This window comes from Equus przewalskii, chromosome 23, assembly GCF_037783145.1.
Source record: "Equus przewalskii isolate Varuska chromosome 23, EquPr2, whole genome shotgun sequence".
Lineage (NCBI taxonomy): Eukaryota > Metazoa > Chordata > Mammalia > Perissodactyla > Equidae > Equus > Equus przewalskii.
The window spans coordinates 14,420,174-14,447,729 of record NC_091853.1 but is presented as its reverse complement, the minus strand read 5'-3'; the positions used below and the strand labels follow the sequence as shown (position 1 = coordinate 14,447,729).

General features: G+C 34.3%; 1 protein-coding gene across 1 annotated transcript in view; it reads right to left on the bottom strand.

The window, feature by feature from the left end:
• Positions 1–27,556, bottom strand: part of XPR1 (xenotropic and polytropic retrovirus receptor 1) — a 205,483-nt gene that overhangs the window by 13,128 nt on the left and 164,799 nt on the right. The window contains exons 12-13 of the mRNA XM_070591733.1: positions 5,021–5,187; positions 1,465–1,604 (exon numbers count right to left, since the gene is read on the bottom strand). Coding sequence (XP_070447834.1) covers positions 1,465–1,604; positions 5,021–5,187 — 307 coding nt within the window. The remainder of the gene's footprint in view (positions 1–1,464; positions 1,605–5,020; positions 5,188–27,556) is intronic.

Below are 27,556 nucleotides of genomic sequence, written 5' to 3'. Positions count from 1 at the left end.
CCTTTGTGGGGAAGATATAATATGGATTTAATTTCTTTAATAGATATAAGCCTATCAGATTTTCTATTTCTTCTTTAATGGTTCTGATAAACTGTGCTTTTTGAGGAATTTGTCCATTTCATCTAAATTTTTTAATTTATTAGTATAAAATTACTCAAAATATCACCTCAGTCTTTTAAAAAAATCTTTAGGATTTTTGCTATTTGTAATTTGTGCCTTCTTTCCTTTTTTGCTTGATCAGTCATGTTTAAACATTTAATCTATTTTATTAGTCTTTTTAAAGAACTAACTTTGGCTTTGTTAATTTTCTTTATTGTATGTTTATTTTCTATTCCATTAATTTCTGTTCTTTATATTTTCTTCCTTCTACTTTGTTTTGGGTTTGATTTGCAGTTTTTAAATTTTTCTTATTTCTTGAGCTATATACTTTTCTAATATACACATTTAAGGTTATACACTTCCCTCTAAGTATGGCTTTAGCGGCATTCTATATTTTCTTTTGTCACATTTTCAATTTCATTCTGCTCAAAATATTTTAAAGTTTCCTTTGCAATTTCCACTTTGACCCATGGGTTATTTAGACATGTACTGCTTAATTTCTAAATATTTGGGAATTTTCAGTTTCTTTTTGTGATTTTCATCTTCTGAAATTTGTTGAGACTTGCTTTATGGCTCAGTATATGGTTAATTTTGCTACACGTTCTACATGCATTTAAAAGAATGCGTATTTCATAGGTGTATGCAGTGCTCTACATATGTCAATTAGGTCAAGTTGGTTAATTAACTGCTAGGTTATTACTGAGAAAAGTACATTAAAATCTTACTTTAAAATTGTAAATTTGTCTACTTCTACTTTTTACCAACGTCAACTTTTACTTTACATATTTCAAGCTATCTTATTAGATACATACATATCTGAATTGGCTATCACAACTGAATCTCAAAGCCCATAGGTATGGCAAATTTCTTCAGTGCAAAATAGGCTTTAGTGCTCTGCTTATTTTGGGGTAGCTACTTTAGATTTTGGGCTACGTTGTCAGATTATTGATGTTTTCAGGAAAATTTAAAAAACATTCGATCTGGGATTTTTATTGTTTCCACTGAGAAGGCTAGGCTGAATAACCCAGACTGCCAAATTGCAAAAAAATGATTCTCAAAAGATTTTAATTTTAATTTCTGTTCTAAGACTTTTTACCTTCCAATTTTCACTCATGATTCTTCCAATGGAGCCCACTTCTAAAAAAGCTTATAATGAGTCATCATCAGTAGTTAGTTAAACTTTTTAAGAATTAATCTCTTAGCCCTTCAAGTAGGATTTTTCCAACTCTGAGGCTGACGAGAAGTTTGAGAAAAATTGGAAAATCTAAGCTTTTCAACTGTAAGTTTTAAAAAATTCTAATTTATAAATATTGGACATCTTTAGGTAAAAAGAATCTTTAATAAACTTTTTGGTTGTTTGCTTACCGGAAAACCTCAAGGGGAGCAAAAACAGTAGCAATGATGTCCCCAGAATGAGGCAACAAAGTCATGGAGGTAATTGAGATTTGGACAGTCCAAGCAAAGCGTAGAATCACATCCTCTATGATGGCACAGTAGTAATAGGCCTGAGAAAGAATAAGCAAATTGAGTACACTTATTATCCTGTTTCTCACAAATAAGCACACCTATCACAGCAACAAGACTCACACATGTCCCACCAACAAGCACAGGTTAAAGAGGAAAAAGTTTTATTTTCATTTTATTTTATATTTTAGAAAGATTTCACCAATTTAATTTTTTCTTAAGTGATGCAATATTCAAAATGAAGTTTTACTGAGTTTTAGTAATCATTTAACAAATATATCTCATTCCTATATTGCATATCAGGCTCTCTTCTAGACCCCAGAAATACAAGCTAGATCAGATCCTTGATCTGACTGAAATTACATTCTAATATGCACCTGATATGCTAATGACTCAATACTTAATATTAGAAAAGATCAGCAGATTTATTAACTGTTAGTTGCACTTTTATTCTCAAATTGCCTTAACCTGCATTTGAAGGAAGTTTTGCCTTGCTTTTTGATGTCAGGAAATGAAATTAAGCTTGGATTTCACAAACATGGCTGAATTTAAGGAAAGTTCCATTTTCACATGGGAAAGACAGCACTCAACTAATTCTTCCAGGTGCTAGTACGCAGTATTTAGGAGAACAGTTTTAGCTACACCAAAGTCTTAAGTACACAAACTGCCAACAGACCAGAATTGTAATTCATGGATTTGCTTATTATTAATCTCTGAATAATTAGCTCTTTAAATATGTGTACTTAAAGGTTGTGACATCTTATGGGAACTAGAACTGCTATGTATTAAGCCATAGCAGTTACTCTATTTTTAAAAAATTTTAACAAAGGAATACTAGTCATGTTATAATAAAGGCTATTAACAAAAAAACAGCAGTCCCCTTGCCACCTCCTCTTCCTATTCTCTAGAGACAACAATCTTCAAAATTTGTAGTTATTTCTCCTAGTATCTATCCTCCATATTTCTAAACAATGTGCGTATACTGCTATATCCTAATTAATCAATTTTAGACATTATCATTGACTGATTATGATAGATTTTATGAAGATTTTATTAACACATTAACATACCTCCCTGTTCCCTTCCCCATCCATCCAATATAGTGATAATGCAATTTTTGGATAAATCCACATTGAGCGAACTCATTATTAGGCCCCAGTGAAGACCTGCAATTTGACGTGTCTTTAAGAGTCAGTCTTAAGCTGATCCATAGTTGACTGACATGAGAGCTGATGTCATCAAAAATGTGAAAGTTTTTTGGGAGGAATACACTTCACTTGAGGTCAAGAGACACAGAAAAGCTAAGATTTAATATAGAGATAACAAAAACGCTTCCAGAACCTGGGTGTGGTGCTCAATACTATGCATCATTAATCCCTATGAAGTGATTTTAAGGTTCACATAGCTGTGTTCTTCTTTTTTTTTTTTGGTGAGGAAGATTTGCCCTGAGCTAACATCTGTGCCAATCTTCCTCCACTGTGTACGTGGGATGCCTCCATAGCATGGCTGATGAGTGGAGTAGGTCTGCACCAGGGATCTGAAGCCACAACCCTGGGCTGCCAAAGCAGAGTGAGTGGAACTTTAACCACTCGGCCCTGGGGATGGACCCCATATAGCTGTGTTCTTAATTTTTAAATGAAGTTCCACTAGACTCCACAAATAATTTCTTCCCACTTCAAGTAGAATGAATTTTATTCCAATATTTGCCTTTTTAAAATTGAACAGAATGTGGTGATCCAGCAGAACATTTTTCTTATAAATTTGCACATTATAATGCAGGAAAGCATATGCCTTATCTCTAGGGTCATGAAAATATGTAATAATAAAGAAACTGATTGAAAGATTCTATTCACTAATTTCATTACATAGAAACCAATAAGTCAGAACTATTTGAAAGGAGAAATGGATTAACATTTATATAAAGATACAAACAGCTCATCTAAGCAATCAGCATAACAAGAAATAAATGTATCATATCTCTCAGTAAGGTAAGAATGGTATAAGGAACAATAAGACACATACATTTGGTGAGCACAAAAGGACCATATTTACCTGAGTTCCTGTCTGTTCTCTGAATTTTGCTCATCATTATTGATTTTTTTTCAAATGAGATTTATAAAGATAGGTCTAGTATCTTGGTCATATAACCAACGTTTTCACATTGAGATTATCCTACTGCTTTTGTAAAAGAAGATCATTGTCAATGATATCCTCTTTTCTGCTTTCATTTGCTTATCTGAAATCACCCCACATATCATTCTTCAAATCCACTCTCCGATCATTTATCTTCAATCCTCACACTTGAAAACAGCCTGCCATACTCACCAATTGAGTATTACAGATTCATACACTTTTCAGAGTACAATTTTGAGGTACTAGTGACATTTTGACACGTATAAAATATTAGTGACCCAATCTATACTCCCCTCCTCATCACAGAATTTCAGAACTGGGAAAGGACCAAGAGGTAATCTAGCATAATCCCATATCTTATAGAAGAGAATACACTGGAGTCTGGTTGCCTAAAGTTACACAGCTAGTTAGTGAGGGAGCTGGGATTAGAATTCACTTGTCAGGATTTTCAGTTTGTTGTTTAATTTCTTTCAATATCTGAGTAAAGATACTCTTGATCTTCTGACTTCTAAATTTGGCCTCTCTCGTCCTTTTCTTCATATATAGATAAAATCCGAAAATACTTCCTAAGGAATTATCCATATATTTTCAGATGGAATTGGCACTTCAACAAAAACTGGTTGAAATAAATGAAAGGAGAAGTCTTTTCAATGCACCCAAGCAGAGTTAGGTACTCCCTTTCCTTTGTGCTTTCATAGCACTGTTCATTCCATCAAGTGTTTATTGATTCATTCCACAAACATTAAATCTACTATATGCCAGGCACCATGTTGGGCAGTGAGAGATATGGATACCGAACCAGATAATTATAATACAATGTGATAACTGCTATAATGAAAGTTTGGGATTAGGACAAATGGGTAAATATGCCTGGAGAAATAAAGAAAGGCTTCTTAGAGAAAGTAACACTTAAACTGACTTTTAAAAACAAGGAAGATGAGTTTGCAAGGTACAAAGGTGAGAGAGGGCATTTGAGACAAAGTGAATTGCATGTTCAAAGACAAATAATAAATTATAATAAGTTATTTATTCCTCTTTTCTAGTCTTTAACACATTGTATTACAATCTGTTTACTTATCTGTTTAGAACATAGTTTATGGCCTCTTTGAGAACAAGAATTTTACTTTGTTTTTATTTTCTTTAGTGCCCAGCATATAATAAACACTTGACACATTTTCGCTTACTGAATGAATTAATATTTTTGGTAATTATTTTTTCTAATTATAATATTACGTTGGGATTGGGTATGTATTGTAATAGGATTTACCTGGTGGAACACCTGAGTTATTTTTTTGTTTAACAAACGCAAACACTTTGTACATACTTTTTGAGGGTATACAATCTCTTCCCGGAGGAAGGTGTTTTCTCCGGCATTCTTATCAAAGAGACCCCAGTCCATCTTTAGATCCCAGATCAGAGTATAGCAGGAGCTGATGATGCAAAACACGATCCACAGGTAAAAGAACACCACAGTGTCTGAGTGACCCCGTTCTGAAGAAAGAAAAAGGAAAAGAGAAAATCACTAGATTTAAGTAAAATTCTTCATTAAATAAAACTATTTTAAAAACAGACTCTTTATACAGCTCTATAAGAAAAGATTTTAAACAAATCTCCCTAGTAGGATTATTGTCTAACAAAGGTTAAGTAATAAATCTGATTCTCCTTCCAAAGTAATCATTAAACATTTATCAAATACATAAAATCTGTACAAACGTGCATTTGGAGTTTTGGAGGCTCTATGCTGAATATGTAAAAATCCAAATAACTGCAATGGAAGTTTTGAATATTACAAAACGATGTCATTTTAATTTTTGCCATCAGGTGGCAGCTTAGGGTCAAAGATCAAAAAAAATATATGAAACACCAACAAGGAATGTGCTGCATTCACTTCAAGAAATTCTCAGATTGTTTTTACTTTAGAAGAACATTTCCTTTGTACACTTACATTTTTTCAATACTTATTGTGAAGGCAATCAGATAGTTTTAATTCTAGATAAAACGCCAGAAAGCAACAGACTGATGAGGAATTCATCCTTAAGGACATATGTAAAAGCAAATTTCTCTCAACTCACAAAGCAAAGCATGGTATATTTTTGCTCCTTTTAGAGGTTGTTTATTGATAGAAAGGTCTAATTTGACTTTATGCTGGGAATACTATAAACTAACTTTTGCCTTTATGTTGAGAACACTATAAAGTGCACTAAATCAGAGTAACAAAAATAATTTGCAAATGTAGTTATACGATTTAGTCTTTTTCACTCTTAAGTCCTTTATATATTCTCTAATGAAATTCTTCTATGGTAAGTTTGAGAGTCATCATGATGTTATTTGTGTTCTCTGTGTACAGAATGTAGGTGTGTAACTACTAATACGATCCTGAATCATCAGGAAAAAAGGGTATAAAACATATGATTAAAAAAAAATTTGAATTTTGGTTAGTTTACCAAAGGCACAGAGAGTAAAGAATGCATCATACGCTATCCACAATCCTTCCTATTAAGATAAACACGTGTTTATTAATCATTTTTAGGTATTAAAGTGTTAGGTCCTGTATGGGTCAAAGGCGCCCTTTATAAATTTATAATCCAGTAAGTGAAACAACAGTTTGTTCTTGATGATAAACTTGAGCTAAAAATGAATATAAACAAACTACTATTAGAACATCAAGGAGAATGGGAATGTTTCCAACAGTAGGAAATAAGAGGAAGTAGAATTTGAGTTATTTCCAGAAGGATAAATAAATAGCGTTGCAAAAGTCAGGCACATGAGGTAAGGCCATTCAAGGCTGAAGGAAGATAATGAAAAGGCATGGGAGTGGGAAAGTGCAAGGTGTGTCTGAGAAGCTGCAAATAATCTAAATCTAGTGTGGGTGAAAATATAGAGATGTAAGGATTTATGATGATTTGAAATGAGGCTGGAAAAGACATTCTGAGTCTGACTGTGGAATGCTTTCTTGGGCCTTAGAATCAGATCTGTATTTTAGGAAAATAACTGGTCTGGTTGCTTGCGTCAGAATTACTTACTAGGTTAAAAAAATACAGATATATCAGAGCTACAGTGTTGTGTTAGTCAGTTCAAAGCAGCTCATGAGAGCTGATTGTTAAATTTTCAGAAACTTTGTAAGCTGGTTGTAAACATAGTCATTTTTAAAAATTAAATTACATAAACTTCCAATTAGTTATATTAAAAACGAAAGTAGCAAAATCTCAAAATTCATGACTTCCTAATTATTCTACTAAATTTTGCCATTATCTATTCTTTTAGATTATGTTTATTGTATCTGTATGATGGAAATACTATATAATACTGTGCTACTACACATCTTTTCCCAGCATTCAATGTTATTATCTTAGTAGCTTGAATTTGGCTATGGTGGAAGTTATTTATACGATGGAAATCAGCAAACACTGCAAATCAGTGCCTCCTATTCCCACTCCCACTCAAGAGCTTGTTTATTAAATATCTGCCAGCACACCACTATTCAGCCTCTTCTTCTGGAATGTCAGTGGCAGGGAAGACAAACTAATATTTTTTTAAATGGTCCACAAGTGATTCCAATGAACAGTCAAGCTTGGAATATAAACACATTTTCAGGTTTAAATTATTTCCACAAACTTTTCTTTATCAAAATCAAATTGGGTTGAATATTTACACTAAAACATTGTGCCATTTGAGTTATCAATTTAAAAGCCCTAACAAAATATTTACTTATTATCTGGAGTTAGTTGGATGTTCTGATGTATTCATTTCATTCTATAGACAGATACAGGGTCTAGCTGAGTAACACTGTTCAATAATTAACAACATGGTTGCAGTAAAAAAATCCTATAACTCATCTACTAAGGTTTGCAAAGAATAAAGCAAATTCAGCAAGTTAATAAAATTTACACTCTTCTCATATTTTCAAAACAAGATCAACACGGAGATAAAGACAATTAACTATAAATTTATATTTGCAACTTTTTTTTATTGAATGCTTACTATGTGCCAGGTGCTTTATATATATTATCACGTTTGGTTTTTGCAACAATAAACAATCATTTTGTTTGCTAGTAAGAGTAACCAAATCAGAACAGAGTAATAGTACATTCAGCAGGAGGTAACAAAATAAACTCAAGCGAGTATAGGAAATATCAAGTCTTATTAAAGTTGATTTTCTTTCCTAATTATTGAAGAAATCATGCAATTCAAATTATAGAAGAGGAGATTGTGGGCGGAAAAGTAAAAAAAAAAAACGAAAAGGAATGAATAATGACACTAAAGGTAATGCGCTAATTCTCTTTTTTTTCTCTAGATTTTAAAATCAAGTCCTATCCTTAGAATATAAGTCTTAAAATGGTACAGTGGGTCAAGAGTCTCCCTCCTTTCTAAGCCCTTATAAATTTCTATGAAACATACATGAGGACTGATTGACTTAAAAAACAAATATGCGATTATTTTAACAGAGTATTTTGGAATAAGAAATGTTTTATCTTACGGTCTTCTTCAAATGATGACTAGCAGACACTTGGTCTACATATGCTACATTTTGGTCTTTTTAATTATTACCCTTATTTGATCTTTCCCATTTCCCAAATGAGGAGTGTTTCTCCCTGAAGTCATCTGCCTTCATTGGTATTCAGGGGATGTACTGGAAAGATATTATCACTTTGGGCAAGTAATTACATCTAATTCTCTCTTGGCTAACTCTGGTAGCCCACGTTAGTGATGTTCAGAATCACAGAAAATCAAGTCATTGCTATTCTACCCTAAGCTTCTATCTATTACACACCTGCCATGTTAGACACATAATTCATACTGGACATATTTATGGTAATGGTATCTACTGAATCTCAAACAAATAAAAATAACCTTCTTAGAGTTTTGTACCCATAGCCATTGTCAGAAGGACAAAGAAAAATAACACGTTAGGAAAAGTACTAAGAGAGAAATGAGAAAAATTATACATGGAAATCATCCTAAATCATATTTCAGGGAGGATATTTTAAAAATGACAAAAGTGAAGAGAAAGTGAACAGTCTTCTTTTCAACTAAAACATTTCTACTCTGGTAATAGTTCACTAGTTTTTAACCTGAAATGAAGTAAGAAAACAAATAAAACAGACTGCACACCTTTTCAAAGCCCAAACCTATATCAGTAAGCTGAGTTATGAATAAGTTTGGTGGCTAGCAAATCCTAGTTTTATTCCTACAACCCCAAAAAATCAAACCACTGAATTATGAGATTAATATGGCTTTCTGAAAAATTAATGGACATGGATACTTCCCTGACCTTTAATGTGTTTTAGTTAATATGCGAGGTCACATATATTACACTTCCTCAAGTGATTATCATATTTATCCTCAGGGCAGCCAAGACAGACATAGTTATTCTCATTTTACAGTTAAGGAAGCTGAAGTTCAGAGAGACAGTCACTAAGTGCAAAGATAACTGGATTTGAAGTTAGAAAGTCTGTGTTTGAATCCAGACTGTAAGTCTTTCCAATTCTGTAATTACAGAAAATTCATAACCTTAAAATGATTGAGACAAAAATGGAAATTATTAGGCCTACAGATAAATGAGGAAATTAGAAATAGGAATCTATCCGAAGAACTTTTTGTACTATACAGTGTTGTTTCTCTATCACAACTCTAAAATGAAAAAACAGTTCCATAAAACTATGAAGTAACATTAAAAACATTTCTAAGGTACGTAGAAAATAGAATTTAAAAACTATACACATATTATTATCTCATACTGTATATAAAACCACGTTTACAGAAAAGACAGAGGTGGCTATCTTTGACGAGGGAAGTAAGATTATTAAGGGGACTCACTTTTAACTTTACGTATTTCTGCATTATTTGAATTTCACTTTTACAGTGATACGTATCTAAGTTTTACTTGCATAATTAAAAAGAAAAGAAAAAGACAGGAAAAAAGAAGCAAAAATTCTCAACAAAATATTAGCAAACTGAATTCAACAATACATTAAAATGATACAACACGATCAAGTGGGATTTATTCCAGGGATGCAAGGATGGTTTAACATGAACAAATCAAACATGATACACCACATAATAAAATAAAGGATAAAAATCATATGATGATGTCAACAGATGCAGAAAAAGCGTGTGACCAAACTTACCATCCATTTATGACAAAAACTCTCAACAAAGTGGGTATAGTGGGAACAAATCTCAACATAATACAGGCCATATATGACAAGCCCATAGCTAACATCCTACTCAACCATGAAAAGCTGAAAGCTTTTCTACTAAGATCAGGAACAAGACAAGGAGACCCACTCTTACCACTTTTATTCAACAGCGTATCAGAAGTCCTAGCCAGAGCAATTAGGCAAGAAAAAGAAATAAAAAGCATCCAAATTGGAAAGGAAGAATTCAAAGTGTCATTTGCAGAAGACATACTATATATAGAAAACCCTAAAGACTCCACCAAAAAACTGTTAGAACTAATAAATGGATTTAGTAGAGTTGCAGGATATAAAAATCAATATACAGAAATCTGTTGCATTTCTATATGCTAATAACGAACTATCAAAAAAAGAAATTAAGAGAACAGTCCCATTTATAATTACATTAAAAGGAATAAAATATCCAAGAATAAATTTAACCAAGGAGGTGAAAGACCTGTACACTGAAGCCTATAAGACATTGATGAAAGAAAGAAGACACAAATAAGTGGAAAGATATTCCATGCTCATGGATTGGAAGAATTAATATTGTTAAATGTCTATACTACCCAAAGCAATCTACAGATTCAATGCAGTCTCTATTAAAATTTCAATGGCATTTTTCACAGAATTAGAACAAACAATTACAAAATTTGTATAGAACCACAAAAGACCCTGAATAGCCAAAGGAATCTTCAGAAAGAAGAACAAGGCTGGAGGCATCATGCTTCCTGATTTCAAATTATATTACAAAGCTATAGTAATCAAAACATATGGTACTGGCATGAAAACAGACACACAGATCAATGGAACGTAACAGAGAGCCCAGAAATAAACTGACACATATATGGTCAATTAATTTACAATAAAGGAGCAAGAATATACAATAGGCTAAAGACAGTCTCTTCAATAAGTGGTGTTGGGAAAACTGGACAGCAACATGCAAAAGAATGAAACTGGACCACTATTTTACACCATCCACAAAAATTAACTCAAAATGGATTAAAGATTTGAATGTAAGACCTGAAACCGTAAAACTTCTAGAAGAAAACATGAGCGGTAAGCTCCCTGAAATTGGTCTTGGTGATGAATTTTTGGATTTGACACCCAAAGTCAAGGCAACAAAAGCAAAAATAAACAAATGGGACTACATCAAACTAAAAAGCTTCTGCACAGCAAAGGAAACCATCAACAAAATGAAAAGACAACCTACTGAATGGGAGAAAATATTTGCAAGTCGTTTATCTGATAAGGAGTTAATATGCAAAATACAAAAAGAACTCATACAATTCAATCACAAATACCAAACTATCCGATTAAAAAATGGGCAGAGGATCTGAGTAGATATCGTTCCAAAGAAGACACAGAGATGGCCAACAAGTACATCAAAACATGCTCAACGTCACTAATTATCAGGAAAATGCAAATCAAAACCACAATGAGATATGACCTCACACCTGTTAGAAAGGCTACTACCAAAAAGAAAAGAAGTAACCAGTGTTGATGGGGATGTGGCAAAAAGGGAACCCTTGTATACTGTTGGTGAGAACGTAAATTGGTACACCCATTATAGAAAACAATATGGAGGTTCCTCAAAATATTTTAAAAAAGATCTACCATATGATCCAGCAATTCCACTTCTGAGTATTTATTTGAAGATAACGAAAACACTAACTTGAAAAGACATATGCACCCGCATATTCACTGCAGCATTATTTAGCCAAGATTATTTAGCCATAATAGGCAAGATATGGAAACAACCGAAGTGCCCATCAATGGACGAACAGATAAATAAAATGAGAGATTTATATATATATATTCAATGGAATATTATTCAGCCATAAAAAAGAGTGAAATCTTATCATTTGCAACAACACTGATGGACCTTGAGAGCATTATGCTAAGTGAAATAAATCAGAGAAAGACAAACACCATATGATCTCATTTATAAACAGAAACTAAAACAAAACAAAACAAACCATGCTCATAGATTCAGAGAACAGACTGGTAGTTGCCAGAAGCAGAGGGTGGAGGAAAAGGCAAAACGAGTGAAGGGAGTCAAAAGGTATGAACTTCCTGTCATAAAATAAATCAATCATGGAGATGTAACATACAGCATGGTGACTATAGTTAATAACACTGTACCGCATATTTGAAAGTTGCTAAGAGAGTAAATCTTAAAAGTTCTCATCAAAAGAAAAAAAATCCTGTTACTATGCATGGTGATGGATGCTAACTAGGCTTATTGTGGGGATCATTTCTCAATATATACAAACAAATGATTAGGTTGTATGCCTGAAATTAATATAATGTATGTCAATTATATCTCAAAAAAGGAAAAAGACAGGAAGAAAATGGACTGAGGAAAATAGTTACTATTAGGGTGGTGATTTTATAAATGATTTAAACAAGCCTTTATAATATTGCTACATTGTTTTTATAATAAAAAGAACAGATCAGTGGTTACCAGAGGGGAAGGGAGTTGGGGAGTGAGCAAAAGGGTAAAGTGGCACATATATATGGTGATGGATAGAAACTAGACTGCTGGTGGTGAGCACAGTACAGTCTATACAGAAACTGATAAGTAACAATGTACACCTGAAATTTCACAATGTTATAAACCATTATGACCTCAATAAAATAATAATAATGAAAAAAGAAAAACAGTACACAGGAATTCACTCATTCATTCGACAAATGTTGACTGAGTGTCTACTATAAGCTGCATTATTTATTATATAGTTATAATGCTTAAGATTAACTCCAAAGAAAAATTTGCTTACTTCTATATTCAACAAACATACGCTGAACGTCTACTGGGTAACCAGGTCTATTTTAGAGAATGGGGACGTACTGAAGAACTATTAGGGGCTAAGTGTAAAAGAGGAGAGATATAAAGTAAACCAAAACAGCGTGTAAGGGCAATGGTAGACCTGTGCATAGAGGAGGAATCAATAATCCAGGCTTTCAGAAGGGGGAAGAGCCAGGAAAGGCCTCGTGGAGGAGGTGCTACTTGAGCTGAGTCATGAAGGGACTTGATTACGAGTTAAACAGGTTTATGAGGCAGAGAGAGTCATGTCAAACAGAGAAACCATCCATTCATTCATTCAATAAATGAGCACCTACTATATGCCAGATATTATTCTAGGTACCAGGCACACAGTAGTGAACCTTATTCATTAATGGCAAATTTCCTGCCCCAATGAACCTTACTACTTAGTGGGGGTAGATAATTACCAGATATACAAATAAACAAGATGATTTCAGACAGTGAAAAGCGCCATAAAGAAAACAGAACAGAGTGATATGACTGAGACTGGCAGAATTCCTTTAGACAGTATTCAGGCAGAGAAGGTCTCTAAGTTGGGGCCTGAATAATGAGAAGGAGTCACCCACACAAAAAGCTGGAGGAAGAGTTACATAAGTAATATTACATTTTCTAGTAATCATATTTTAAAAGGTAAAAAGAAACAGGTAAAATTAATTTTAATAATATATTTTATTTAACCTATCTAAAATGATATTTTAATGCATAATCAATATAAAATTATTAATGATATCTTTTACACTCTTTTTTTTCACACTAAGTCTTCAAAATCCAATTTGTATTTTAAACTTACAGCACATCTCAGTTTAGACTAGGCACTTTTCGAGTGCCCAACAGCTACATGCAGCTAGCAGCTACATTACTGAATAGTGCAGCACTAAAGATGATAGGCGAGACAAGTTTGAAAGCACTGTACTAATGAAAAGGCTGCTGTAGGAGCCCAGTGAGAAATGATGAGGACTAGAACTGAGAGGAAGTAGCGGTATAGAGAGGTCAGGCAAAAAACTGAGAAATATTTAGGAACTAAAATTGGCAGGAATTAGCAAACTGTGGAAATACAAATAAACAGCAGAGTCAAGGATGACTCCTAGTTTTTAATCTGGGTGAATGGGTGGGATAGTGCCATGAACTGAGATAGTAAACATGGCGCCTGAAGCAAGCTTAAGGGAAAAAATTAGTTTAGTTTTGAACATGTAGACTTGGAGGTACCTATGAGACATTAAGACGGAAAACGCCCACGAAACAACTGGAAATAAAAATAAGAAGTTTGAGATACAGATTTGGGAGTCATATATATGTAGACAATGAAATCATTTTGAAACTATCAAAATAAATACAAGCCCCTTCTGTGAAAAGGGCAAGGATACGATCAGAAATAGAAGTTTGCCATCTGCATCTGACTAAACTTGGTTGAGTTTATGCTCCCTGTATTCCTTTACACCAAAGATCCAGAGAGAAGAGCCCTCCCAAATGTTACATAGCTTCTGTTATCCTTTTCAAAATATAAATCCTAATCCTGTATTTGTATACAGTTCAAGGTTTGTAAATATGTTTAAATATTATATAGAGTTATTGTGGCTATAGGAATACAGACAGTGAGGATAGGCAGACTACTGCTTTGAGATGCAGGAATGAGAAAGGGAAAGAGACCAGACCAGATGGCTTAATGAGATGAGGGAAGTCTTCTTAGGGTGAGAGACTCTTGAGCATGTATAGAGGCTGGAAGGAAGGAGCTAGTAATGACAAAGAGATTAAATATTTAGGAAAGAAAAGGGGTGATTGCCAGAGCAAGATCTTGAAAGAGAAAGGAGGAAATGAGGTCAGAGTACATTAGGAGGGAAATCTTGTTACCCAAGACTGGGAAAAATATGGTGAGAATGGGTTTGGATTAAGTCAAGTATGTAGGCAGAAGGTAGCTGAAGGAAAATGATTCCTGATAGGTTCAATTTTCTCAAGGTAGCAGGAGACAAAGTGGTCTGGAAAAGTAAAGAGGGAAGGACTGAATTAGGGGCTTGAGAAAAGCAATGAGAGTTATAAAAACCCCCTTTCAAGTTAACATTTCTGAGATGCATAAAAATTTAAAAATAAAAGTTAGCAAAGGACAAAATAATACATCTAAGTTTAGAAAGAAGGTAATCTCTCCTTCCTATGAGATTCTTTTCATAAAACATTTTGTTTGTGCTTATATTCTTTTTCTTTTTTAAAGATTGGCACCTGAGCTAACATCTGTTACCAACCTTCTTTTTTCTTTCCTTCTTTCTGTTTTTTTCTTCTTCTCCCCAAAGCCCCCCAGTACATAGTTGTATAGTCTAGTTGTGAGTGCCTCTGGCTGTGCTATGTGGGACGCTGCCTCGGCATGGCTTGATGAGAAGTGCTGTGTCCAAGCCCAGGATTCGAACCAGCAAAACTCTGGGCTGCAGAAATGGAGAGCATGAACTTAACCACTCCAGCACCAGGCCAGCCCCTGTGTTCATATTCTTTTACAATGTATATATACATACTTCTTTTCTCTCTCCTGTAAGACTGTACCCTATCCAGCATTTTAAAAAGAATTTAACTTTACAGTAGAGTGAATTGTATATCTAGTCGTCTATCAAATTGTAATGCATCTTAGGGAGAGATCCCAAGTCTGCATTTTTCCAGGGCCTATGCACTACACTGCGTGTAGCAGGAACTCAATTAATAATTTGCCAAATTGAATTTGGGGGAGGTGATATGGTTTCTGGGTAGTCTACACATACAACCTGTCCCTGAAAACCTGTATAAAGGTGAACACGAGAAAGTCAAATAAGGGGCCAGCCTAGTGGCATAGTGGTTAAAGTCATGCACTCTGCTTCGGCAGCCTGGGGTTCACTGCTTTCGATCCTGGGCATGGACCTACACACTGCTCATCAGGCCATGCTGTGGCGGCATCCCACATACAAAATGGAAGAAAACTGGTACAGATGTTGGCTCAGCAACAATCTTCCTCAAGCAAAAGGGAAAACTGGTAACAGATATTAGCTCAGGGCCAATCCTCCTCATCAAAAAGAAAGAAAGAAAGAAAGAAAAAGTCAAGTAACAGATATACACTTTATGTGAGGATTTTATTTCCTGAGAGCTAAAAAAAAAAAAAAGAAAAGAAACCTCCTTATTATATCTTCCTTACCTTTTAGGGACAATCTTTTAATGACATTATTCCCAAGATTTTACAGACATTCTTTGCTTTTACCCTTTACAACAGAACATGGCTAACCTCTTCAAATTCAATGAGGGTTGCACTTATGCTTAAAAGTTGCTGCTTTCTGCATGCCAAATGATTTCCATCTTTGTTTTAATTGTATTAAATTTGAGACATTTATTTTTAATAATGGTGTGTACTATCTTTTATAACTCTCACCCATTTTAATAAAAATGGATAAAATACAATACCCAAATAACCACACAAATTGTACTCATATTTGTGACAAAGAAGGTGATTATGTCAAAGCTGTTAGTTGGCAGCTAGTGATACCATACAAAAGCAGGAAATGTTCTGAATCCAAAGGATAATTAAAGGGTTGTGTATCTGTGTATATCTCCAAAGTCTCATAACATAATACCCAAAATGTCCAGGTTTCAACAGAAAATTACTAGTCATACTAAGAACCAAGAAGATCTCAAACTAACTGAAAAAAAGACAACCAACAGATGCCAAAACTGAGATGACAGAGATGTGGAATTATTTGACAAGATTTTAAAGCAGTCATGATAAAAATGCTTTAATGGACAATCATAAAATGCTCAAAACAATGAAAAATCAGAAAGCCTCAGCAAAGAAATAAAAAGTCTCAGAAAAGAAATAGAAGATATAAAGAAAAACCAAATGGATATATTAGAATTGAAAAATACAATAACTGAAATAAAAATTTCAGCAAATTGTTGTCGCAGAATAGATGAGACAGAGGAAAGAATCAGCAAACTGAAAACAGGACAATAGAAATTACCCAATCTGAACAATAGAGAAAAAATAGATTTTAAAAACATGCACAGAGATTCAGGGACCTATGGGACCATAAGAAATGACCTAACATTTGTGTCATCAGAGTCCAGAAGGAGAGAAAAGGGGGAAGCTGAAAAAGTACTTGAAGAAAAAATAGATGAAAACTCCCCCAAATTTGATAAGAGACATAAACCTACAGATGCAAGAAGTTGAGCAAAGCATAAAGAGAATAAACTCAAAGAAATCCATGCCAAAACACATTATTATTAAACTTCCAAAAACTGAAGACAAAGTAAAAAAATCAGGAAAGCAGCCAAGAAATATCTTATAAATGTGAGAGGGTAAAGAGATGTAAAGGGAAGTAAGGTTCTATAAGTCACTCAAACTGGTAAAATGGTGACTCTAGGACACTGTGATAAGTTATGCATATATAAGGTAATACTTAGAACCACCACTAAAGAAGCTACACAAAGAGAGACACTCAAAAATGCTATAGACAAATCAAAATGGAACTTTAAAAATGTTCAACTAAAAACAGAAATAAAAAGCAGAGAGAGTAGAAAACCAAAAAAGAAAATGGTATACTTAAGTTCTAACACACCACTAATTACATTACATGTCAATGGTCTAAATATACCAGTTAAAAGAGACTGGCAGAAGGGATTAAAAACTACGATCCAACTACATTCTGTCTATAAGAAACTCCTTTCAAATATAATTTATTGGTAGCTTGAGAGTAAAAGGATGGAAAAATATCATATAAACATTAATCAAAAGAAAGCAGGGTGGCTATATTACTATCAAATAAAGTAGATTTCAGAGCAAAGAAAATTACTGAAGACAGAGAGAGGCATTATATAATGATAAAAAAGTCAATCTACCAAGAATATGTAGCAATCCTAATAGTGTATACATCATACAACAGTGTAGTAAAATATGTGAAGCAAAAACTGATAAAATTGAAAGGAGAAATAGACAAATTCACAATTATGGTTGGAGATTTCAACTCTCCTCCTCAACAACTGATAGAACAAATAAAAAATAAGCAAGGATATAGAACTTAACAACATCATCAACCAAGAGGATGTAATAAACACTCCATCCGACAATAGCACATTCTTTTCAAGTGCCCAGTGAACATATACATTGATGGGGCACAGAAAAATCTCTAAACACTTGGAAACTAAACAACATACTACTAAATACTTCATGGATCAAAGAGAAAGTCTGAGGGAAATTTAAAAATACATTGAACTAAATGAAAATGAAAATACAACACATCAAAGTTTGTGGGACACAGCTAAAGCAGTGCTGAGAGGGAAATGCACAGTATTATACATATATTATACACACAATTGCATAAATCAGAAAAGAGAAAAAGTCTCCAATCAATAATCTAAACTCCCCCCTTAAGAATCTAGAGAAAGGACAGCAAAATAAATCCAAAGCAAGCAGGAGGAAGGAAATAATAAAGATAAGAACAGAAATCAATAAAATTGAAAAGAAAAATTTTTAAAAATCAATGAAACAAAGAGCTGGTTCTTCGAAAAGATCAATAAAATCAACAAACCTAGTACAACTGACAAAGAAAAGAGAGAAGACACAAACTACCAATATTAGGAATGAAACAGGGAATATCACTACTGACCTTGAAGACATCAAAAGGATAATAAAAGATTACTATAGAAAACTCTACACCCATAAATTTAGACAACAGATAAAATGGACCAAATTCCTCAAAAAACATAGACTATCACAACTCACTCAGTTTGAAATAATTTGAAGAGTCCTATAACTGTTAAGGAAATTGAATTTGTAACTCAAAAACTACTCAAAAATAAATTTCCAGGCCCAGATGGTTTCACTGGAGAATTCCACCAAACTTTTAAAGAACTCTTCTGTAAATTAGAAGAGAGAAAACTTCTCAATTCATTTTATGAAGTTAGTTTTACACCTATACCAAAACCAAACACAGTTAAAAAAAAAAAAAAAGGGAAAGTACAGACCAATATCCCTCATGAATACAGACACAAAAATCCTTAACAAGATACTAGGAAATAGAATTTAGCAATATATAAAAAGAATTATATACCATGACCAAGTGGGGTTTATTCCAGAGATGCAAGGCTGGTTCATTATTCAAAAATTGATAATATAATTTACCATATTAATGAGCTAAAGTTTAGAAGAAAAATCACAGGATCATATCAAATGATCCAGAAAAAGCATTTGAAAAAAATTTAACACCCAACCATGACAAAATAAACTCCGAGAAAAACAGGAATAGAGGGAACTTTGTAAACTTGATAAAGCTTCAACAAAAGACCTACAGCATTAGCTGAGCAAGTTTTATTTATTATACTTAATGGTGAAAAACTGAACGCTTTCTCCCCAAGACTGGAAACAAGGCAAGGATACCTGCTCTCACCACTCTTACTCAACACAATACTGGAAGCTTGAGCCAGAGCAATAAGGCAAAGAAAGAAAATACAGAGAAGTAATGGCACAGAGATTGGAAAGGAAGAAATAAAACTGTCCCTATCTGTAGATGACATGATTGTCTATGTAGATAATCCCAAGGAATATACAAAAAACTCTGACTTAGAATGAATGAGTTCAGCATGGTCACAAGATAGAAGATAAATGTACAAAAGTCAATTGTATTTCTATATACTACTAATGAACACATGGATACCAAAATTTAAAAATACAATATCATCATTCATGATCACTCAAAAAAATATGTAAAAGACTTGTACACTGAAAAATACAAAATGCTAATGAAAGAAATGAAGGAAGATCTAAATAGGAGCTGGCCTGGTGGTTAAGTTCAGCGCACTTCACTTCGGCAGCCTAGGGTTCATGGGTTCGGTTCCTGGCTGTGGACCTACACACTGCTCATCAAGCCATGCTGTGGTGGTGTCCCACATAAAAAATAGAGGAAGACTGGCACAGATGTTAGCTCAGGGACAGTCTTCCTCACACACACATGCACAAAATCTAAATAAATGTTAACGTGTTTATGGACTGGAAGACACAACATAGTAAAGATGTCAATTCTCCCCACATTGATAAACAGGTTTAACACAATTCTTACCAAAACTACAGCAAGACTTTTTGTAGATATAGACAAGATTATTCAAAAATTTATACAGAAAAGCAAAGGAACTAGAATAGCTAAAACAGTCTTGAAAAAGAATAAAGTAGGGGCCGGCCCAGTGGCACAGTGGTTAAGTGCGCACGTTCTGCTTCAGGCAGCCTGGGGTTCACTGGTTCGGATCCCGTGTGCGGACATGGCACCACTTGGCAAGCCATGCTGTGGCAGATGTCCCACATATAAAGTGGAGGAAGATGGGCATGGATGTTAGCTCAGGGCCAGTCTTCCTCAGCAAAAACAGGAGGATTGGTAGCAGATGTTAGCTGAGAGCTGATCTTCCTCAAAAAAAAAGAATAAACTAGGAAGAATCAATCTACCCAATTCTAAGACTTACTATGTAGCTAGAGTAATTAAGATTGTGTGGTACTGGAAGAGGGATAGATTCATAGATCAATGCAAACGAATAGAAAGAGCCCAGAAACAGACCATACCAATGAGCTCAACTGATTTCTGCCAAAGCACAAAAGCAATTTAAGAGAGGAAAGACAGCCCTTTCAGCAAAAGATGCTGGAGCAATTGGCCATCCGATGGCAAAAAAAAAATGAACCTCAACCTGTCTCACGCCTTATACAAAAATTAACTCAAAATACATCACAAATTTAAGCGTAAGACATAAAACTCTTAGAAAAAAGACACAGAAAACTTTCAGGATCTAGGGCTAGGCAAAGAGTTCTTAGATTTGAAACCAAAAGCATGACTTATAAGAGGAAAAAGCAGTAAGCTGGATTTCACCAAAATTAAAAACTTCTGCTTTGTGAAAGGCCATGTTAGGAGGATGAAAAGAAAAGCTGCAGACTCTGGGAAAATATTTGCAAATATTATCTAATAACTTGTGTCCAAAAATATACAAAGAACTCTTAAGACAACAATAATAAAACAAATAACCCAATTAGAAAATGGACAAGAGGTCTGAAGAGACACCTTACCAAAGAAGATACGCAGATGGCAAATAAGTATATGACAAGATACTCAACATCGTAAGTCATTAGGGAAGTGCAAGTTAAAAAAGCAATGAGATGACTCTACACACCTATTAGAGTGGCTAAAATCCAAAAAACTGAAAACGTCAAATGCAAACAAGGATGCAGAGCAATGAGAACTTTCATTCGTTGCTGGTAGGAATGCAATATGGTACAGCCACTTTGGAAGGCAGTTTGGCACTTTCTTACAAATCTAAAGATAGTCTTACCATATGATCCAGCAATCATACTCCCAGGCTGAGTTGAGTTGAAAAGTTAGGACCCTACAAAAACCAGCACATGGATGTTTTTGGGAGCTTTATTCACAATTGTCAAAAATTAGAAGTAACTAAGATGTGCTTCAGCAGGTGAATGGAGAAATAAACTGGTACATCCATACAATGGAATATTATTCAGTAACAAAAAGAAGTGTGCTATCAAGCCATGAAAAGACATTGGAAGAAGCTTAAATGCCTATTGCTAAGTGAAAAAAGTCAGTCTGAAAAGGCTGCATACTATCTGGTTCCAACTATGTGATATGTTGGAAAAAGCCTATCTATAGACTTAGTAAAAAGATCAGTGGTTTCTTAGGGTGAGGAAGTAGAGGGATGAAGAGGTGAAGCACAGGGGATTTTTAGGTATTCTGTATGAAACTGTAATGGTGGATACAGGTCATTATGTTTTTGTCAAAACCTACAGACCTGTATAGCACAAAGGAAACTGTGGACTACAGTTAATAATAATCTATCAATATTGGTTCATTAATTGTAACAAATGTACCAAACTAACACAAGATGTTAATAAGAGGGGAAACTGTGTGTGAGAGTGGGGTTGGATGAGGGTGAGGTGGGTATATGGAACTCTATCTGCTCAATTGTTCTATAAATCTAAAACTGTGTTAAAAAATCAAGCCCAGTAATCATTAAAAAAAAAAAGACAAGCTGAAGAATGGGATAAAATATTAGCAAATATTATCTAACAAAGGGCTAGTATCTAAAATATATAAATAACTCTAAAAACTCAATAAAAAACAATCCAATTAGAAAATGGGCAAAAGACACAAACAGACATTTCACTGAAGAGAATACACAGATGGCAAAAAAGCATATGAAATGATGTCCAAAAGATTAAAATCACAATGAGACATTACTACACACCTATCAGAACAGCTAAAATAAAAAATAGTGACAGCATCAAATGCTGGTGAGGATGTGGAGAAACCGGATCACTCATACACTGCTGATGAGAATGTAAAATGGTACAGTTATTCTAAAAATACTTTGGCAGTTTGTCAAAAAAACATGCAGCTACTATACTACCCAGCAATTGCATTCTTGAGCATTTAAGCCAGAGAAACGACAATCTATATTCACCAAAAACCTGTACATGAATGTTTATAGCAGCTATGTTCATAACAGCCTGAAAGCGGAAACAATACAAACGTCACTCGGTGGGTGAACGGTTAGACTATGGTATATTCATACTGTGGAACACTACTTAACAACAAAAATGAACAAACTATTGATTTATGCAACAACCTGGATCAATCTTGAGACAATTATGCTGAGTGAAAAACTAGATCTCAAAAGGTTACAGAACTGTATGATCCCACTTATATAACACTCTTTAAATGGGAAAATTATAACATGGAGAACATATCAGTGGTTGCCAGGGGTTAGGGAGAAAGTGGGGCTAGTAGGAAGAGAGTGTGATATAAAAAGGCAACAAGAGATGATGGAAATGTTCTGTATCTTGACTGCATCAATGTCAATATTCTAGTTGTGATATTGTACTATATTTCTGTAATTTACCACTGGAGAAACTGTGTGAAGGGTATATGGGATTTCTCTGTATTATTTCTAACAACAACAAGTGAACTGACAATTATCTCAAAATAAAAAGGTTAATTAAAAAAAAACTTAGCTCGGAGGGTATTATGTTAAGCGAAATAAGCCAGACTGAGAAAGACAAACACTGTATGATTTCACTCATACGTAGAAGATAAACACATGGACACAGAGAACAGTTTAGTGGTTACCAGCGGAAGGGGTGTGGGGGGTGGGTACAGGGGGTGAAGGGGAGCACGTACATGGTGATGGACAAGAAGTAATGTGCAACTGAAATTTCACAATGATGTAAACTATTATGAACTCAATAAAAAACAAAAACTTGGCTCTTCATCAAAACTCTCATTGAATTAACCACTCCCTCTTTCAAACCACCTCAGTACCCTACACGATACACATAATACAGTACTATTACATTTTTCGTGTTCTCTTGTTATTTGTTATTCTTCCTTAGTAAAAACCGTGAGCTCCAACAGGATGTCTTAAAGACACGGTATGTCATGTTCATCTATGTACACCTAGCATCTAGCACAGTCTCTGACACACTGTGAGTGTTTTACAAACGTCAGTTGAATAAAATAGATGTGATAGCTGTAATCAAGAAGGTAATTCAATTATTAAATTGTATTTATTTCAATTTACTACTATTCATATAGATCCTCATTCACTCGCTCCTCAATAGCAAAATGATCTCTTCAGTGATTATTAAAGATTGATTTCTCTCTTTTCCCACTCCTTTAACAATATAACTAAATAACAACTATCCTGGAATGGACAAAATTACATGTTTCTGCCTTCTCTCCCGCAAAAGATACAATTTCATTTATTTAACTAAATGGAATGCTATCAACCACAATCACTTTACAAAGAAATACAAAGATCTTATCAATTGTTGACAATGTCTCAAGTGCTTATTTTATGCAACTTTTAAGAAAGTTTCAGGTACTATACACATACAGTTAGGAACTTTTTTCTTTTCTTTTCTTAAGATTGGCACCTGAGCTAACATCTGTTGCCAATCTTTTTTTTTTCTTTTCTTCTTCTTCTCCCCAAAGCCCCCCAGTACATAGTTGTATATTCTAGTTGTAGGTCCTTGTGGTTGTACTATGTGGGACGCATGGCTTCATGAGCGGTGCCACGTCCATACCCAGGATCTGAACTGGCCAAGCCTGGGGCCACAGAAGCGGAGCGTGTGAAGTTAACTGCTCGGTCACGGGGCCGGCCCCAGGAACTTTTTTCTTAATTGAACCGTAAAAAATTAAGTCATAAACACAACCTAAAATTATAAACCTTTAAAAATAGAAATAATTGGAGTACATATTTAAGCAGCTATAATAACAGGATACAGTAATTAGAGTTGAGTAAAAAAAGAAAGATAGATCACAAAAATGTCATCTAGAAATATAAGAAATAATATATATTCCATATTTTGGTTAATTAACAGATCTAAAAAGAAGGGAGTCAGAGTATATATAATAGGTGGCATGCATAGAGAGAAAGAGAGGGAATGCCAAAACTTCTTCCAGCATTTCCCACAACCTGCCAATATTCTACACTAGTATAACATATCAGATCTAAAAAAAGCCATCTGAAACAATTCTTAATTTCAGAGTGAAACAGTCCAAGACTGTGATGCCTTTTTATAGAAACCTTCATTTGATACTTTTTCTTTCAAATTGAATATTTTTAGAAGTAGAGTAAAATGTGTATTATCCCAAATTTTACCAAAAGGATCAAAGCCAGTACTTCTGAAACATCTATTCAAATACTTCATCTAGGAACCATCTCATCAGTTGCAGTATCAGTCTTCTTTGAGATTTCATTAAAAATAAAAAGTTTAAACAGTCTCTAATCACTTTCAGCAGGATAAAAGCTGATGGAAAAAATATAAATCTTTTTGTCAGTAAGGAACCCTTAGTTCCTTTCTTGATTTTTTTTGTGTGTGTTGAGAGACCCATTAGAGTAACACTTCTGGTCTATCTCTGCCCTGTTCTCTCATTTCTCCCTAAAGAATTCTGCACATATTTCCTTCTTATGGAGTGGGTACTAGTGTAATCAGTTAACGTGTCCAAGGTGCATATGATTCAACACCATTTAAAATTAGCACAATGCCGAATAGATAAAAGCTACTCAGGAAATATTTGCTAAAGTCAAGTCAATAATCAGAAGCAAACAATATCTCAGACATTTGACTCTATAACATCAGCAGGATTTAAACCAATATTGATAAGTGATGAATTCTAAAATAATCTACTTTTTTGTCTGCATTAGTTAGGCTAGAGAAATTAAAGTAGAATATATCAAATTTCAAAAGAGTTAAAGATCTGAACTACTTTCAATAGTAAGCCATAAATGAAAGCATTTATCCAAATAAGTTGTTTTAAAAAATTGTCTGCATGTCTTAAAAAAAAGTTAACGAGCCAAAATTTCCCTAGGGAATTAAAAAAAACAACAACTAAGTGTTTCTATTATACTATACAGTATAACAAGACTAAAATTTGGAAATTCTGGCATAGCAGCCTATTCTTCAGGGTAGAAACAGGGTAGCAAACTGGCCATAGCCCAGAGAGGAAGCACTTCGGGACCGTGTGTGCTCACTCAAAACAATGAAATGGCTCTTTGCACTAAAGGCGCTGAACTACTGCTGAGGAATCCTCACTAGGGGCACAGCAGCCCTTAGAGAACGTTCAACAAGAAGGGCTCTGGGCGCTGGAAAACAACCAAACAAACAAACACAAATGAACTCAGCTTTTAAGTGAGCAGAGAATCTCTCTCTTTTTTCCCAAGTATTTTTAAAAGCCTAGTAGCAAATGCTTGTTAGCAAATACTAACACAAAAGTCTAAAGTAAAATATAAAGTATTTTTAAAAGAAATCTTTTTCTCCTATACATTCAGAGAATAGCAAAGAGCTAAGTCCAAAAGAATTCATCAATATTTTAGGATGTTAGAAACCATAAATGAAAAACAGAAAATCTAATGAAGTGCTCTCTCCCCAACAAGGGGTTAGAAATACCACCACAATGGCTTTTTCTATTATTGTACCTCCCACAGGCTTTTCCTTGCCAAAGCCAAGAAACCTCAAGGACACACAAAAACCATTTAAAATACTCTTCTGTCTCCTCCAATACTAATTCCAACAAAAAACTTGTAGGAATTGGCTTCAAGTTTAGCCTTGCAATGAAATGCGAATTCTTAAAATACAGAAATTGGCTGCTAACAAAATTCTTTTGTTTCTAAAACCTCAATGATGGAAAATGAAATACACTGAAACGTTTAAAATGTGTTTTCCTTTTTACTACAAGTGAGGGCTGGCTGCAATATTATCACAGAGCCTCCCTAAAATGAGCTGCCTAAACCCCCTCCCTCACCTTTAAAAAATGACTCTAGGAAAAGAATTGACTCTTGCACCTCCATTTTTACAAATCATGCAGTATAACATAAGACATAACCTTTGGAACAATCTTGAAAATGCCCCCAATAATGCTGTTACTATGGTAACTCTTGTATGCTATGTCTCTGAAAAGATTCAGATCTCTTGAGTCTGAACAAGGCTACCTCACCCTCTTCTACACTGTCCCCCCCCCCCCCAATTAAATTCATCTTTGCAATAGCACATAAGCATTCAATAGAAAAAGATCTACTCCATTAACCATATAGAATTTATTCTTTTGGCTCAATGATTACTTCTAAAGTCTATGTTTTCTGATGCTTTTTTCTCTTACATATTGTCCAAGAAAACAATAGGAATCAAATTCTACTTCTAATCATTGCTCAATGTGCAATTTTCTGTCAATGGCTCCTCTGAGTTTTCTTTCTAATTTTTTCCCTCTGTTTTAGGCTTTTTGGTAAAAAAAATTTAGTGATATAAAAATTTAATACGTAGCAACTACGAAAAGTGGGTTTTTTTTAAAAAAAAAATTTAGGGATATGATTAAGATATATAACCAATGGTCCCTCTAAAAGTATGCTTGTTTTTAAAAAAATTTGACTGTGGGCACGTGAATCAAGTTCAGTGAGTAAACAGCTGTGTTACTTGAACAAAAAGCCAAACACATCCCTAATTGATACTAGCTCCTACAACCCACCCAGCCAAGGTAATCATAAGGGTTTCTCTTAAAAAGACTTTCCCATAAAGGAGGACACATACATACTAGCTCTAAACAGCAAAGAGAATTATATTTCATTTAATAATAAATTCCATTTGTGTAGCAAGTTAAGAGTTTATAAGGCGATTTCATGTGCACTACCTTATTTAATCCTTACAAGAAATCTATAAAGTAAACACAATAGATACTATTATCTCAGCTTCATAGGTGTGGTTTTGTCTGGGGGCGGGGGGGGGGGGGGGAGCCCTAAGCTGAAGAGGACAGAATTGGGAAGAGTAACCCTTCCAACACTCACAAATTACATGGCCTTGAACAAAAGATATAATGGGATAACTGGAATCCTCCTAATTTAATACAGACAACAGGGTATGGTTTAACTATCACCTCTGGGAAGTCTTCTCCACACTTCCCATCATGAGGCCTAGAGGCTGAGTTAGTGACTTGTGGTGTAGGCTGTTCTGGTACCCGCTTCTCTCTTTACCCTCTGTTTTAATGTCTTTTTTGTGTGTGTGTGGTAAAAAACACATAGCATAAAATTTACCATATTAATTTCTAAGTGTACAGTTCAGAAGTTTTAAGTATACTCACATTGTTGTGTAAGCAACTAATGCCAATTTACTTGTCTTTGTCCTCTACTAGATTATAAATTCTTGAGGGCAAGAATTGTGTTTTGCTTGTTGCTCTATTTTTATTATCTAGTACAACCTGATACACAGAATAGTCTCAATAATACTTATTGAATGCATGCTTCCTCTGTCTGTCTATATACTCACCTATCCACCTAAGTCAGAATTAGAATTAAGAAGTGAGGTATTTACACAGGGGTA